We start from the raw sequence: 18,286 nt of genomic DNA, 5'->3' as shown, positions 1-18,286 counted from the left end.
TCACTGTTTCATTCCATTGTCGGAAAATAAAATTAAAGCAAAACTATACTCAAACTGTGCTGATAATAATTCAAAAGTGTTCGATATTTTAAAAATTTGAATAAAAATAAATAAAAAATAAGTATTAATAAACTGTTTTCATGATATCATAACCCATACCAAAATTCAAACCCAAAACTCTTAGAGTTTTTATAACAACATTGTGTAACTGCCACATTTAATTTAATACTTAGGATAATATTAATTCATTTTTATTTATTTATACATATAATATTTATACATATAATACACATAATATCGATGAATACATAAATATGGAATATCATACAAACAACTTGTTTAACTCACGCAAGGCCCTTAACAATAAAATCAGCATCAAACTGCGATTCTTGAAAAAAAAAAAATACACGGAAATTTTTTTTTGTTTACTATATGTGAAAATTGTGAAATGTTTGAAATGTCATAACTTTTTTGTTTATTAGTTTACCATCACCAAATTTTTATGGTAGATAGCTAATATAATGGACCGTTTTCCCTAAAAAAATACGTTCGAAAAAAGATAGGGTTTTGAGATATTTGAGTTTTTGTGACAAAAATGATATTTTTAAAGGCAAAAAAATTTTTTTTTTACTGTGCGCATTTTCTTAAGAATCACCATTTAGTTGTCTAACTTTGCTGAAAAAATCATAACAATCGAACATTCCGTTTTTGCTGTGCAGCTTTTTAAATATTTTTGAACCATTTTCACATACACCCTTTTGAAAAGTTAGTCGTGACTCAATATGAAGATTTGATATCGAAAAATGACGATTTAGATGAAATTGAAAAACTGTGCAAAGTTTCAACTCAATAGAAAATCATGAATTAAAAATTTTCTTAAATTTTGATGCTGTTGCTTGGAATCGCTCTATTGCTTCCTCAATTACTGTGACAGGTGTTGAGATAGATCAAAGTAGCTTTCTAGACAAGCATGTTTTTGTCATTATGAACAACTTTCTAGAATAAAATACCTACCGATACTACTAAAATAATTTTCTAAAAATTTATGCTAGAAATATTATTTTTGCAATTCCTGATCATAATATCTGGTTTACAGTTCGTCTTTGAGTGATAAACGGCATACTTTTCCATACCAACGAAATGTATGCTTCAATGACCTTTATGCAACTCAAATGGGTTGCCTAAAATCCATTATAACACTTATTTGGGAGCTATCAGGCTTCGGAATTCTCACTCATATGAATAAAAACCGAGGATTGATCCAAACAGCGGAGTGCAATTTTTCCATATTCTCCTTTGAGCAAGTGTTCTCACACAATATTTTATCCGGATAGAAAGACGGGCGATAAACTCGCGAGCGCTGGCTTGCCGGATAATTTACTTTTGGGCATTCAAATTCTCCACCTAGCCACTTCTCCAGATAAGTTTTAAAAGCATACTCACAAAAATGTAAGTCGGAGACGGGATTCGAACCCAAAACAATTTCAAAATGTGTAGAGCGCCCACTATAACCAGACCACCACACGAACCGATTGAAAGCAAATAGAAAAACTGCTGTATTAAACCTACTTCTTATGGTGGCGCATCGTCGTATGCAATCAGTTTGGAGAAGCAAAGTAAGCAGCATTTGATTTTCGCGAAACATGGGAAGAGGGATAACAATTTTTCGCACCATCGCTTGTGCCGGAGTTTATCGCACTGTAATTTATCCGGATAAAATGTATGGTGGAGTGATCAGTTGTCGCGTGAGTGAGTGAGAAATCCGAACCCTGGGAGCTATAATGAAAAACTAACATAAGAACACTAGTTACATGAGAACGTTTTGATAAATTAGCTTGAGTAAGTGTTCAAATAGTGGGTTCTCTGCGCCACGCAATAAATGGAATAGTTTGATGGACATGACATCAAAATTTTCCAAATACAAGTTCATCTATCGCTTCATGGCTTGTAGAGCTACGCAATGTGGCACGGTAACATGGAATCTAATGGTTCTCTGCAGCAACATGACTTATTCACAAGAATGATCATGTGGAGAAAATTGGACTGTAATATTTGATACAGATTTAACATTTTAAAGCCCATTTTCGTCATTGGAAAAAATAGCGTGTGCAACACGTTACAAAACTCGATTTTTTCAGCACTGATAGTATTTATCCAACGAGGCTTGCCATACAACTCTTGCTCAAAAAAACATCTTTTTGCAACTAGTTGCACAAACTACTATTTTGCAATTCCTGATCACAATCAAGATGAATACACCACTAGGTGTTCCAATTTGCCGAATTCACGATTCAGCCATTTTGGATTTCAGTATGGGAGAGCCAGCCGGTTTGTTTTCGTTTTGAACTGAAAATTAATTTTTCACCCCCGCCTTCTTCTCTTCCACAAACTTGGCTTATTGGAGCAGTGCTGTATTCATCTTGATCACAATATTTGTTTACAGTTTGTGTTTGAGTGACAAAACGGCCTACTTTTCCATACCAATGGAATGGGTGCTTTAATGGCCATTATGCAACTCAGATGGGTTGTATGAAATACATTATAACACTCATTTGGGTGCAACAGTAGTTACATGACTACATTCTGCTGAATTAGCTTGGATAAAGTTTTACTATCCCCCCACCTTTCGGAGACCAGCAGGACATTATTTTTATTAAATACTAGCAGACCCGACGAACTTCGTTTCGCCTAAAATTTAATTATTCTCTGCTTAGTTCTCGAGTTATGCAGAAATTTCTGTTTCATTTGTATGGGAGGCCATTTGTATTATCGTTTTTAAGAGAAGGGATGACCAGAGAATTTTTCGGAGTGTTTCCGAATCGAAACCAAACCCAATGGCCAGCTTATGAGAAACGGGATTTTAGAGAGACACTATTTCGTTTTCCATCATGATTTTGACTACTTTATGACTACTGAAATGTAGACGAGAAGATGTTTGTTGGATCAACTTTGGCTTTTATGACGAAAGTGTCATTTAAACCAAAAGGCATTCGAGGGTTTCTCACCATCATTCTGAGCTTTTTTGTAACATAATTTAATTTTTTGATTTTATTGTGGAAGCCATTTATTAGATCAACAAGACAGCATGGTGCAGCGCACGCCAAAGGCAGTTTTTGGCATCACGTCGTCGCTGAAACTTTTGCATCGGGCGCTCCGCTGTCTACCACTACCACAGATCTACAATTTCTCAAGCACGGTTTAATCTTGTCCAAGTCTCAGACTAATACATATTACAATTCTTAGCATTTGCGCAAATTTGAATTCACTTATAGAATTACACTTGCAAAAAAATCAGAAGTGATTTTATCCAAGTGTGTTTTCCAATATGTAGCGTACCGTCGTCGGGGGGGAACAATGGGTCAAATGGGGGTGAGAAAGGGGTCACTGTTTGAACTACTTAGAATGCTTGCAGAATGGATTGAATATATCTGAGGGCAAGAAACCTAAAATATAAGAGATCTTTTTGAACGATTTTTTCTACGACCTCTAAGCTTTCGGTGAGAGCGATGACCCATTCTCTCCCCCCAGACCCATTGTCACCCCCGATGGCGGTATGATTGAATATATCCTTATTAATATCTGACATGGAAAAGCATTAATTCGGAGAAAGGAGTTGTGCAAAATAGTAAAAAGTATTAGAAATTCAACGATACGTAAAATTGGATAAAATTGTATAGGATAGCGCAATTCGAACAAAGACGAACAATAAATAAAATAACAGTAGGTCCAATGGATTCCATAATAAACACAGCGACCTGGAGCTCCTGGTAAACTGGACCAACCCTGTAGCCATCGCACTGCAAGAAATCCAGCGATGATGGACAGGACCCTTGGCGCCAAGCATCGGTAGATCATCAACATCATCGGATCTAGCATCCAACGATCGGTCGCTGTGGGAATCCAAGATGGAATACCTTTCACTCAAATCGACGTCGACGCAAGCTTCCCTATCGTTGCGATGAGGTTGGACTACCTGATCTGCCTGACTTGCAAAGGGAACTTGTATAGAATTATGGCATGGAGTTCCCATCGCTGACAATCTCCCTCGGAGACGTGAACGGAGTCGTTCCACAGGGGCAGCACAGTATTTTACGTCTTGTCGGAATTCGGTTTACCAATCCTGAACGACGGATTATCCACATTCCTCCGGGGAAGTGTAGAGTCAGGCATCGACATATCCGCGGCTTCGATGTGGAGGCAGCTTCCACAGGCCGATATCGCTGGCCTTCGACAGCTTCCCAGTAAAAGTTACCAGGAGAGCGCGCAGATTTGGACAAATTTCAAGACAGCAGCAAACGCGAACTGGATGTGAAGCCACATACCACATACCGAATATCAGACGAGACCAGGTGGGAAAGCACTCCACTGGTGGAGTGACACCACAAACAAATGATTTGGAGTAACACCCCAATATATTTTTTTCGGCTGTCAGTCTTTAAGCCAATAAAGACTGAAAGCCGAAAAAAAAATATTTGTGACTTTGAATCAGTCGAGAGTCTATTAAGAAAGTACAGGCGCAAGGGCCTCTACGTCCTGAAAAGAGTAAAAAGTCGCCTCTCACCAGACAGCCCAGAATTGACTAACTTTCTCTCCACGTATCAGGTCGCCCGGAATGACTGCCACTAAGCTATTTGAGTGGCGAAATAAAAAACCTGGGTCACCTATTTAGATAGCATAAACGGCGAACAATCAACAGCTGAGCTTTGGCTGCATGCAAGGAAAAAGGCGTTCCAACAGTATCGCGCTATCGATCAATGGTGTAGTACAGCCTAGTATTCGAAGCTTTGGCTGACCACTTCCAAGTTCAGTCCTCCTACAGAAAGTATCCAACCACTTTCCATAAGGAAGGCCTACATTCTGCCTCCACGATCCAGGTTCCACCAGACACCGATCAGTACTTCAATCGGCCTTTTTTTCCTACATGAGCTGGACTTAGCCCGGTGTAACGATTAGCGCAAATCTGCGGGACCTGATGAAATAGGATACCCCATGATGAAGCGCCTGCCTACCAGCGGAAGCCCTCGAGGGCATCAGCAATGAGTGGCTCTAGGGCACCCTCTCCGATCACTGGTGATCAAGCCGCTCTGGATGCAGTACCAACACATACTTCATGTCCCTGGGCCAGATCCTGGAGCTCGTTTATCTCGATATAGCCAAGGCCTACAACACAACCTGGGCTCCAGGAATCGTGAAGCAACTGAAACACTCGGGGATTTCCTTCCAGGAACCTTCTTCAATTCTTAAAAAGAAATTTTTGTCCAAACGCTCCTTCCGAACGTAGCTTCAAAAATGGCGAAAGAGGAGACCGGAGTTTTACAGCCATCACCCTCTTCGTGGTGGCCATAAACGGGGTTTTGCCAACCTTCCCAATGGAATTTTTCTACAAGTGTACGCCGACGACGTTATCCTGATTGCGTCGGAAAGCATCCAAAGGCTGTAAATAATCGGTCGATTTCAGCGGCTATGGGATACCAGCTGAGCTGAGAACTGCATCCACGCACACGTTTGCGACTCCAGCTACCGGCTTCCTGGCCGTGCTGTTACGTTGAACAAGCTTGTGGCTTTTAGTAGTGACTCTGGACAGACGGTTAACCTTCAAGAGCCATTTTGACCTGGTTCGAAGTAATTGCCAAACCAGGCTGAACATAATAAAGAGCATATCACGAAAGCGGACGAAGTGTGATCGCCCCACTCGCCTCCATTATGGCATTGAACTGACTTCTCTATCTTCGAGAACATCGTAAAAAAACCTGCACCCCCGTATCACCGAGTTGTAAGGATCGTGTATGGACACCTTTCATCGTCCTCCGCGGATTCTGCGTGCGCCGTAGCAGGCGTATTGTCGATTAGACATAAGGCAACTATCGCTTTTGTGCTCCAGAACCATCGGCTATTTAGAGAAAACCAAAATCCGCGATAATACATTCACCAAAGCAAATGAAACATTTAGACCGAGCAGATATTTGCGAAAAACGCCTCCTAAAAATCATCGACCTTCACTGCCAGGGGTCAAACAGCTCCGAAAAATACATCTCCTCGATTATCCGATATATCGATGGATCAAAGGCCAAGGGCAAAGTCGGAATAGGAATAGTCTCTGATAGGAATTTAGCCTTGTTTTACCGCCTGCCGGATTTGTGCAGCTGTGGAAACGAGGATTGGTCACGCCCTAGTTTTTACAGACTCCGCCAGCGTGATTGCTGTGCTCACCTCGACCACTAATAAATACCTACTCACCCAAGGCATCCGAGTTGCACTCGACCTCGACAGTAACAACACCCTAATATGGGACACAGTGGAATGGGAATCAGAGGAACGAGGATGAAGTTTTTTTTATGAAGTTTGACGACCTGGCTATGAATAACCTGTACACGGAATACCAACTACTGAAATGACTAGATCCAGGGAATCTATGGCAGAAGTTTGTCTTAATTAACGGATTGCTGGATTGAAGAGAATAGTAGTTTGTGCAACTAGTTGCAAAAAGATGATTTTTTCAGCACGAGTTGTACGTTTATCCAACGAGGCTTGCCGAGTTGGATAAATACTACGAGTGCTGAAAAAATCGAGTTTTGCAACGAGTTGCACACGCTATTTTTTGCAATGACGAAAAATGGGCTTTAATATGATAAATCTATACCAAAATTGTACAATCGAATTTACTCCACATGATCATTCATGCCAATAAATTATGTTGCGGCAGAGAACAATAAGATTCCATCTTATCGTGCCAAATTGCATAGCTTGAAAAGCTATGAAGCGATGAATGCAATTGCCTTTGGAAAATTGTGATGTTATGTCCAACAAACCATTTCATTTATTACGAGACGCTTAGAGTACACTATTTAAACACTCACCCAAACTAATTCAGCTAAATGTAGTCAAGTAACTACTGTCCCAATGTAGGTTTTTCATTATAGCACCCAAATGAGTGCTATAATGAATATTATGCAACCCATTTGAGTTGCATAATGGTCATTAAAGCACCCATTCTGTTGGTATGGAAAAGTAGGCCGTTTTATCACTCAAATGACAACTGTAAACCAGGTATTATGATCAGGAATTGCAAAAATGATTTTATATTCTTTTATTGGAATCAGAAACGAGCTTTTCAGTTCATTTCTAATTCTAACTGAATGCTAAATTAGTTAAGCTGAAAGTATATGGAAAGGGTCCATTTTCAGTTCTTGGGATTGCTAGAAGTATAGGGAAAGACATAAAGTGGGAGAATAGAACGGGCCTGGGATTGAACTCACGACCTCCTGCTCGTTTGTCCAAGCTGCATTTTCTGTTGAAATTAAAAATAAACTAAGGATTTCAGAACAACTTCTAGGGACAATTTATGAAAGCTTCTCGGGGAAATCGAAAGAAAAATCACGATTGAATTTAGAATAGTTTTGTGAGAAAATTCCTATTGCTAATTGCGGTAGCTTGTCGATATTTTAAATGATTTGGTGTGATAAATAAGGTTGCATCTTGCACCAGTTGAACAACTTGAAACAATTGAGTTGTTAACGAAAAATAAAACCGACGACGAGAAATCGAACAATACAGTTTCGCGCTTATGATTTTATCATTTTTAAATTAGTTAACTTAATTCCACAACTTAATTTTCTGGGGTTTGGGGTAGCCCCAGAACCCCCTCGGGCTGCGCCACTATCCATTAATTCACATTTATTAGCGTTGATTGCTGCAATTCTTGAATTCTATCAGCTCCGGAACACAATGGCCGATCGGGCAAATTTTCAATAACGAAAAATTAGGCTACATTTCCTGTTAATTACAATCTGTTGCGAACAAACCAGGCCTTTTGCTCTGAAGGATCAGATCCACATCCACTGTTGTCGGTTTATTCGTCCCAAAATCCATTTTGAAAGGCAAACGAATGTGCAACCCCTTTAGGAAACCCTTTAAAGGTTACATAAAAAACAATTTTGAAGTGTATTTAGGACGATGTTCGTAGAAAGAAAAGCCTGTATGGCGCAAAAGTGTTTTACACGTAAAGGCTTAATTGTAGAATTAAGTAGATTTTATAAACGCTAAAGGCAATTTTTGGTGACGATATAAATCGAATAACCTTCCTTGCGTCAAGCTTCCACTTGGAAGGGCTATCAGTTGAACTGATTCTGTTCGTACACTGATATTTTTCTCGTCCCTTCCAATTGGAAGCTTAGCAGAAAGAAGGTCATTCAATTAACATCGTCACCAAAAATTGTCCTCTGCTCGCTTTAAAATCTACTTCTACATAAGATCTTCATGCCTGCCGTATCCTAAAACTGGCTATATTTTCGATTAGAATCGAGAAAATGTACATCTAATAGCCTATTTAGATTACGTAATTTATAATAATAAGTATCATGATAAAGAGTAACTTGATGCATACTTCCATATATTCAATTTTCTATTTCATATTTAATACGGTAATTATTATAATAATAAGTTGAAATAATAAGTTATTATTATAATTATAATAAGTTATTATTATTATAATAAATTTAAAAAAAATGATATTAGCAATTCCATATCACTATAAGGTGAAACTGCCCAGAATCCAAATAATTTTCACCTCGCATTTTCAGAGGCACCAATCTCAATAAAGAAGAAACGAACAACTGTCTTCTTTTTATTTTGGCTTTGCTGTGTCGCAGCAAGCGCGAAATGAAAAGATGACAGCTGCTCGGTGGCTCATTCAAGTTTTTTAATGTACATGTTATCCGACTTCGTCAGTAGAAGGGAATAATCAGCGCGGGGAGGGGGGGGGGTGGGTTTATTAATTGTCAGTGCAAAACATAAACAAACGAGCATAAATTCCATACAAAATTCCAAGATGGCTGAGTTGGGGATATTGACAAGTCGGATAATCTGTACATAAAAAAATCTTGGGCTCATTATTGAAAGCCATAGGGCACTGTACGGAAACATCTCTTTCTCTTTCGTTCTTCATAAATTTTGACGTTTACTGGCCTTGTTGTTTTCTAATTTCTTTGCAGCGAGAAAGGGACAAAGCAGTCCGTGCAGTGCCCTATTGCCTTTGCTCAGCTAAAGCCTTCTAAGTGACAAAATTGCTCTTTGGCATTCAGACTGTATAAAATAGCAAAAAAAAAATGATGCATCCACATGACTGCCAGCAAAATTTTTCATCAGATTGTTGACTTTGCAGTTAAAATATCAGAGGCTAAGTTTTACCACTAAGATATTCAATACCTTTGTAAGAATTCGAATCTAAGAGAATGAAATGTAATCGAAAGTGGCTAAATTCCATACCACAATGTACATAATTTGTGAATACTTCAACCGTTGTGGAATCGACGAGTCTAAAAGGCTAACGTAGTCTCATATATACATCTTTTTGATCTGTCAGAATTTTCACCCAACCAGAACAACTACACTCAAGTCGATTTTTACGCGACAATTCTAGTCTAGACAATTTTCGGGTGGCTCGTCTTCCTTGGGCATTAAAGTATCATCGTGTTAGCCTCATGATATACGAATGCAGAAATGGTAGCTTGGCCTCGCAGTTAATAACTATGTGAATGAACACTAAGCTGTGAGTCGGCAATGTCCCAGTGGGGGATGTAACGTCAATGAAGAAAATGACAACTTTGTTTTGAACAGCATTTGAAATAAACATGCACATTAGAGTGATTCAAATTTTGACTTTTTTGCTCCCCCATGTTTAATCAATTGCATTGGCCTTTTCATTACCAAACCTAAATTTTTAGCTAATTTGTAAGTAAATTAAGTGAGCACGCGCGGTTTGAAGTTTGTATGAAAATTGCTATGAAAACAGTAACTTTCAAGGAAAACCGTTCCCCAACGCTTCCCTTTAAGCTCTTAAAACATATGAGTACATCGGCAACATAAGAAATTTTACAAGGAAACAGGCCGTCTTTGTGCGAAACGATTTGATGATCACAAGAAAAGTTATTAGGGAAATACTGAATCGTGGGAAATTCAATTTAACACGTAAAAGAATAACATCAATATCAATAATGAGCATTTTTGTTTTCTTCATAACTTTGCTTCCAAACGAGAAATCGCTTCGCAACAACAACTGCCTTTCAGCTTGAGAAGTATTCTGTGTAGGCAATGTGTTGATTATATTTAAATAGTTCATGGGCCACCTCACGGAACGGTCTTCCACATAAGGGTCAGTTTTCACAGTAATTTCCATACAAACTTCAAATGACGTGTGCACAGTCAAATTACATCCAAAATTGCTAAAAATTTAGGAGAATTATTAAAATGGCAAATGCAATCGTTTAAGCATCGGGGGGCAAAAAAGTCAAAATTTGAATCACTCTAATGCACATGCACTCTCAATTCAGCCACGCAACGTATCTGATTTTCGTATCAGTCATGATTTGAAGATAATGACTTTGAGTGGGATGAAGTTTTCAATTTAAATTAATTTATTTTAATTAAATAACTAATTTCTATTTGATAAATAATATTAAGCATATCAATCATTAGAACTGAACTTTTTGTATCTATCTCTCGTTCCGTTTATCAGTTCACGGATTTTTCTATTATTGGAGTCACATGTTTCGGCACTATTTTACACAAAGCCACTCGTAAATCGACAGTAGTTATTTTGGTGAGTGATTCACAGTAAACATATATATGCTTATTGAATTCCATTCCAACAGGATTGAGGAGGGAAAGGCCCCTTTACCTTTTAGTGCAAAACAAATCCAATGGGTGACGTCACAACTGTTGGCCACTTGTGAATAACCTTGCAGTGTCGAAATAGGATTACAAAAGCTCGAGTGTATGGAAATGGTAAACATGATGCATAACCAGGAACATGCGACAAGTATCGGACGATGGATGGTGACAAATTTACCACCCCCGTAAGAATGCTTCAAAAGCAATGCACGCGTAACAGTGAAGACCGATTTTTCTTTGCAACGGGGACGTGGGGTAAACAATACAGAAGAGGAAATAAAAATAAATGCGGAATGGTGACAGGAACGTTGGTTAGGTAATTTGGTTAGAATGGCATGCAGAAAGAAAGCCCAGGAAGAAGCCATGTCGGTGCATGACCTACGAGGAAGGTATAAAAACATCGTCCTTCCTGCGGACCAGTTGCACTTCTGGTTGTTGTTTCAAACCAATACCATAGCTTAGTAGGAGTTTGACCGAAAGTAATCTAGTGAATCTAGTAATACTGAACAAAATATCAAAGTTCGTTGGAATCATTAGTGGTGATAGTAAAATAATACAAATCTAGTAATGGTTGTCGCTGTGAAAGTTTTCAAAAAATCCGCACCAAATGGCAAGCTAACTGTCTACCTGGGAAAGCGTGACTTCATCGACCATGTAGACTATTGTGAACCCGTTGACGGTGTGGTCGTAATCGACCAGGAATACCTGCGGGGACGCAAGGTCTTCGGTCAGGTGGGTCATACTCGAGAGTTAAATAAAACATGAATGGATTAATTTCGTGGATTTACGTGTTAACTAAATCATATGCTACTTGATGCTCGGTGTTTTATGTTGCGTTTCTCTTCCATCTCGTTACTCCATAGCTCGTCACCGTCTACCGCTATGGTCGCGAGGAGGATGAAGTCATGGGGGTCAAGTTTTCCAAGGAGATGGTCCTGACCAAGGAACAGGTCTATCCCATGGTGAACTCGAAGATGGAGATGACCCCCATGCAGGAACGCCTGGTCAAGAAGTTGGGCGAGAACGCCTATCCGTTCACGTTCCACTTCCCGAACATGGCGCCAAGCTCGGTTACGCTGCAGGCCGGCGAGGACGATCAGGGTAAGCCACTTGGTGTGGAATACTCGATCCGGATCTACGTCGGCGAGGATTCCGAGGAGAAGGTTCACAAGCGCAGCACCGTTGGATTGATGATCAAGAAGCAGCAGCACGCTCCGGCCACCCGTGGTCGTCGTCTGCCATCTTCGTTGGTCAGCAAGGGCTTCACCTTCTCGCAGGGCAAGATCAACCTGGAGGTCACCCTCGATCGGGAGGTCTACTACCACGGCGAGAAGATCTCCGCCAACATTGTGGTGACGAACAACTCGCGCAAGACCGTGAAGAGCATCAAGTGCTTCGTGGTGCAGCACTGTGAGGTTAGTATCTATATTCAATAGTTTAGTCGTGTGGTTTCAATTCGAGGTAACTTAATTCGATCTTAATTGCAACAGGTTACAATGGTCAATGCCCAGTTCAGCAAGCACATCGCCTCGCTGGAAACTCGCGAAGGATGCCCGATCACTCCGGGAGCAAGCTTCACCAAGTCCTTCTTCCTGGTACCACTGGCTTCCAGCAACAAGGACCGTCGCGGAATCGCCCTCGACGGACACCTCCGTGACGAGGACGTCAACCTGGCTTCTTCGACCATGATCAGCGAAGGTAAGAGCCACTCCGATGCCATGGGTATCATCATTTCGTACTCACTCCGCGTGAAACTGAACTGCGGAACCCTTGGCGGAGAGCTCCAGACTGACGTTCCCTTCAAGCTGCTAACCCCAGCTCCTGGTAATATTTTAAAACTATATGAGTGCTAACAGGATTAACATATCTTCCGATATTTATAGGAACCGTTGAACGCGAACGCGTTAACGCCATGAAGAAAATGAAGTCGATCGAGCGCCACCGCTACGAGAACTCCCACTACGCTGACGATGATGACAACATTGTCTTCGAGGACTTCGCTCGGCTGCGAATGAACGAACCAGAATAAGCTGCATCTAATGTCATTATGAGACCGCAAGACCTTCCTCCCGTAAGATTTGATTTTGGATCCTAAGTTGTCCATAATTACTCTCTCACACCCACCAGAACTGAAACAAAACAAAAAAACTAGTCGCCAAAGACAACCCACCTGTATACTAATCGAGAAGCTATGTGATATTTCAAAAAGTTGATTTGCCTCTCTATTTTGAAAGTCAGTTTAGTTTTCAAGTAATTTAGTTTTAAAATACATAAAAATAACACAAAAATTAAACAAAAAAAATAAGCCATAAAGTAACACGAACGTTTCGATTCGTCGATTGATTTTCGGCTGTAAGCCGCGACAACTGCGCAGTTGATCCAACTACCATCATCACAAAAAAATGAAAAAAGTTCAAATCTTTCGATCAATCGAACACAACTATAAGCCAAATAACGAGTAACCAGAAGTGAACCAGAAACGAACGTGGCCCTCTGGTGAATGTTGACGGAACTAGAGTTCCCTGCGGATACTCTTGGACTATTGAAATCTCTAAGGGGGACCTCGTGTATTAGTTTTAAGGCAGATGATGTTATGCAAACGATATAGTGACACATGACTGCAAGCTTACCGCAAAAATAAGAGTGAATTTATTATTTTATTGTATTGCAATTCGCACTGGAAACGCGATTTCTGTATCAACTGGCCCCGCACCAACAAGCTGAAAATCCATTCAATCGGACCCGGTCGAATCTGGTGTGCGTGTTTTGAGCGGTTCCAGTTGAATTGGCGAGTTTTCCCCATGGCGCCAGGACCAGAAGATAGAGAGTGGCAAGTTTCGAACCCTTTAAGTTATTTCGTTTTGTGCCGATGGAAAGCATCTCCTTTTGCTTGGGGTTTCTCCGCACTTCGAAGGGGCCACCGGTCGAAGGGAGATACAATCCGGGCAAGTGAACAGAGCAATAGCAGCGCAATCCTTCTCCGGCTGCGCGTATCAATGCTGTGGTTGGCTGAGGTTTTGTGCGAATTTCAGCCAGCTCGGAGATGCCAGGACAGCGGAAGGGGGATTTCAGTTTTATTTAAATGTAGATTATCAAGCAAAAAATAAATAGAACAACAGGTACCTACAATTGTCAATTTCCAAATGGTCTTTAGTTTTTAGGTTTTGATTTAGTTGTTTCATTTGTTGTATAATAGTTGAAATGCAAATAAACATGTTATCAGAACTAAAAACGATAAATGCAGAATGAAAAACAAAAGAAGTTTTTATATTTATTCATAATTTTGTAAACATTTTTTCTCTGCGAAAATAATTGGCAATAATGAATTGGTTTTATTACAGCTTCAAACAGTTGGTTTTATTTTGTTACTCCTTGATTCCTTGAATCTATTATCCTATAAATCAAAATTGTTCTTTATTCGACTTTCTGAGGTGAACCAGCCCAGGGCTGAAAACCTCAATGATAAAGAAAGAAAAAAAGTTGCAACTACAAACTAATATGTAGTTAAACAGGTCTTTGTTTCCACTAACACCCCATAAATTAGTGAACATTCCTACCGCATAGACGATATTTTTCTGTTTTGCTTCCAATTTTTGAGGATTCCATCGAATCTCTTTGGAAAAATTATAAGGCCTTTAGTTACATGAAGAACATAGACGAAAAATTGTAATATTCAAATTTATTTCGTGAAAATCAGGCTTATGTTCAAATAACTTGAGTCTTTTAGGATGTGAAACAAAACCCCCCTATAGTAACATATTTTATACTGGTTTTATAACACTCTTGTAGAGTAAATTTTGGTCTTCAAGAGCGTTATAAAACTTAAAATGTTACTTGAAGGGCCCTCCGCTACGACATGCCATGATGATTTAATTTATTTTCATTGCTAATTTCGAATTCTGCCTCTTGTTTCGTAAGATTCCGTATACAACTTTGTATGTACAACATTAGAATTGACATGATTTGCGCATTGGTCTTCGATTTTCAATTTTCTTCATCCGATTTAATTATTTAAGAATATTCTCGGCTCAGTACTCTTCTATTGATTGCAACTCTGGAGTATTTCTGGGATTTAGTTTTAATAGTCTCATGGTCTCATCATCCTTATCATCCATCAAACATGTGTTGTTTCCTATCGAAAATCGGGCTGATCGGACCATGTGATCAAAAGTTATGGCCAAAATATATTTATTTTTCTCAGACAATTGTAAAAAAGTCTCGCCAATTTTTACGTCACTTACCCCAAACAGCAACAAGTTGCATTCGATGAGCAATCTTGTTTCCTATTGAAAATTGTGTTGATCGGACTATGGGATCAGAAGTTATGGCCAAAACACTATTTTTCTATGCACAAAACACGTTAAAAACATTCATTCATATTTTCTAGTATTTTTTGCCCGCTAGATGGATTAATCAGAGTTTTTTTGTATCATTTTTGGCAACATGTTTAAATAAGTTTTCCTAATACATTGTTGATTCGATTTCTAAAAAAATTCGGTTTCTATTTTTTACATGGACATTTTGATCCCCTACCATTTCTCAAAAGTGAGTCCAAACAATATTTTATAATGTCAAAATACAAATTTTGTTATGCTCAATACGTTTGCAAAATTTCGTCCAAATCCAAGCAACTCGTTACAAATTTCAACATTTTATGGTCGCTTGAAACTGCTTTATTATGTCTTAACATTTTTCCAAATTCATAGATGAATGCCAATTCCGGCTTGTTCGTTGTCTGTTTTTTTTTTGCTGAAATCAACACGCCAATCATTCAGAAAGGTATTTATTTTGCAAAATGGCCGTTAGGCCGAAAGTTAATCGGCCGGCCGAAAAATAATGGCCAAATAAATAATTAAGCCGAAAGATATTTGGCAGTAAATGTCATTTGGTTGAACGATTGCCATTTGGTCGTTCGGCCGAACAGGTCATTCGGCGGAAAAAGTCGTTTGACTGGATAGTTCTTTTGGCCGAAAATGTCATATGGCTCAACAGAGCCGTAAATGTTGCTTGGCTGAACGAGTCATACGATCGTAAATATCGTAATCGTTATATAACCGAAATGCTGGCCGAAAGTTATTTGGTGGAAAATGTCATTTAACCGAACTGGTCGTTCGGCCGAACGGCGGAAAAGGCCGTTTGACTGAATAGGTCATTTGACCGAAAATGTCATATGCACCAATTGACTGTTCACTTGGCTGTACGGATTATACGATCATAAATATCGTTTCCTGCGCAGGTTGATTCGAAGGTTTCGTGCCTTATAGGCCCAACTAAAAAACATAATTCAGGAACAACGTTTAAAATTTTTGACTCAAAAAAACAAAACTTCTATATTTTTGTGATTATTTCGAATTTTAGATCATTTTGTAAATAGATGGGTTTTTAGTATTTCAGTGAAAAAAAACTAAAAAAAATTCAAATTCATAGATTTATATGAATTATTCGAAACATCATCAATTTTTGAAATACGTATACTTTTGGTACATTTGTAAAATTCGACCAGGGTCTGTAAGAGGTGAAGCTTTATAGCATTTTCCGTGCATTGGTATCAAAATGTCATAAACAAAAAAAAAGAGTTGTCAGTGTTGCACGAAACCGTCGATATTAGCATTAGGATTAGCATTGAGCAATTCGCACAAATTCGTAGGTGGTACAAACCAAGACTATTGTATGAGAGTTGCATCACTTTCATCCGCTACCAGAGATATTGATTTGGGACTAAACACTATCTCTTAGATGGAAGCAATGCACTCTGCAATAGTAGAGATCAGTCCTGGTCACGTCTTTGCGAATGCTGAGGAAGGGGAAGGATGGTTAGTTGGACACCTTTTTAAGGAAGATGCAGAGAACTCTACGACCTCTCATAAATTCCACAGGAGGTTTTGGAATTGTGTGGGAGGTTGTAACAGAAGAATCGTTTTGGGTGAACGTGACACACAGAAAGAACTAGAAATACGAAGTAGGAAAGGGACGAGCTTGGAATTGGACCCCACGACCTCCTGTTTATACGGTAGAAGCGATAGGCACTAGATCACCGAGCTCGTCGGTATTGCACGAAACCGTCGATATGGCCAAAAATGTCAATTTGGCCTAACAAAGCGAATGGAAAAATGGGAAGTGATTAATAATAATGAGAAGTGAGAAGCGAGAAATAAGAAGTGAGAAAAGAGAAATGATAAGTGAGAAATAAAAAGTAGTTAATGAGAAGTAAGAAATAATAAATGAGAAGTGAAACGTAATGAGAAGAAAGAAGCACAAAAGTACACAGTGAGACGTCTCACTTCGCACTTTCCATTTTAAACTTTCCATAAGAACTTAAAAATGAGAATTCAGCTATCATATCTCACTCTTGATTCTAACTTCTCACTGTGGAAAGTGAGAAATGAGAAGTAAAAGTAATGTGTAAGATGTGCGAAGTGAAATGTCTTCCTTTTCACTTAAAGCTGTACATCCCTCACCTCTCACTTGTCACTGTGAGATGAGGAGACGTTTCATTCTCACTTCTCGCTTCACATTTATCGATACTAACAGAGATAAATGAGACGTCTCATTCTCACTCCTCAATAATCATTATTTACTTCACACTTTCCACATGTATTATTGGGATCCGTTCGGCCAAATGGTTCTTTCTGCCAAACGAACATTCCGGTCAAACGGTATTTTCGGTGAAATGACATATTCGGTCAAATGATTTATTTCGACCAGCAGGATATGCGAGCAAAAGCGTAGAACTTCCTATCCTGAAATGACAAGTTCGATTCTCGTTCCAAACTAGGATCGTTTCGTTGCCGTGAGGAACATTATCTTGGTGTTGTTAAAAGAAGACTAGTTTGAAAAGCTAGACCAAATTACAGTTCGAATGTAGAGCTATTAAAGGAGAAAAATAAGAAAAAATAGAAGATTATTCTGCCTCAGATGGATATGCCTTTTTCGACCTTACAGTTGAGCAGTGTTAAGGAAGCGGGCTCGGTAGTCATATGGCTACTGCTTCTGCCTCATACGCAGGAGGTCGTGGGTTCAATCCCAGGTCCGTTCCACTCTCCTACTTTGTATCTTTCTCTTCATTTCTCATGTTCTAGCAATCGCTAGAACTGGAAATGGACTTCCATACCGTTTCCATTACTATTCCTATACCTTCAATTTGAGTATTCTAACAGTAATCTGCTAGAATTGGAAATGAACTATAGAGCTCGTTTCCTACATCCCATTAGAAATTCCATCAGTTACCTTCTCCTATCTATCACATTGGCAGCTCGTTAACCAAGACGGACCTCTGCCTCTCCAACCTAACCCAGAAATTCCAACAAATTCCGCATGAACTCGTGGCAAGTGCAGAGGTATATTCGGCTTGCAGTGGGTGAGTGATTGCATCATCATTTCCTCCCCCTTCCCTACATTGACTTGCATTCTGACGTGGCAGGCGCCAGTATGACCTAACAAATGAGATCACCAGTACTTGTACATTGAAGATGTGTGCTAGTCCCAAGCAAACATCTGTTGGTTCCCTGTGCAAGAACAGCTGATCTGGTCATAATGGAGTAGCAACTACGAGCAGTCAATCAAGCTCAAGCTCAAGCTCAAGCTTACAGTTGAGCAGTGTTAAGTGAAAACCCTAAAT

General features: G+C 39.4%; 2 protein-coding genes across 6 annotated transcripts in view; one reads left to right on the top strand and one right to left on the bottom strand.

The window, feature by feature from the left end:
* Window positions 1-18,286, bottom strand: part of LOC134211421 (peroxisomal targeting signal 2 receptor) — a 358,938-nt gene that overhangs the window by 50,837 nt on the left and 289,815 nt on the right. The gene's annotated exons all lie outside the window — the stretch shown is intronic.
* On the top strand, window positions 11,090-14,016 carry LOC134211419 (arrestin homolog). Its single transcript, XM_062688253.1, has 4 exons — window positions 11,090-11,400; window positions 11,532-12,083; window positions 12,159-12,492; window positions 12,552-14,016. Exons 1-4 carry the CDS (start codon window positions 11,236-11,238, stop codon window positions 12,695-12,697), a joined length of 1,197 nt encoding a protein of 398 aa, XP_062544237.1. The 5' UTR covers window positions 11,090-11,235; the 3' UTR covers window positions 12,698-14,016.

Source organism: Armigeres subalbatus, chromosome 2, assembly GCF_024139115.2.
Source record: "Armigeres subalbatus isolate Guangzhou_Male chromosome 2, GZ_Asu_2, whole genome shotgun sequence".
Taxonomy (NCBI): Eukaryota; Metazoa; Arthropoda; class Insecta; order Diptera; family Culicidae; genus Armigeres; species Armigeres subalbatus.
Note: the sequence above shows the minus strand (reverse complement) of the source record. Positions and strands in the feature narration are given on the sequence as shown.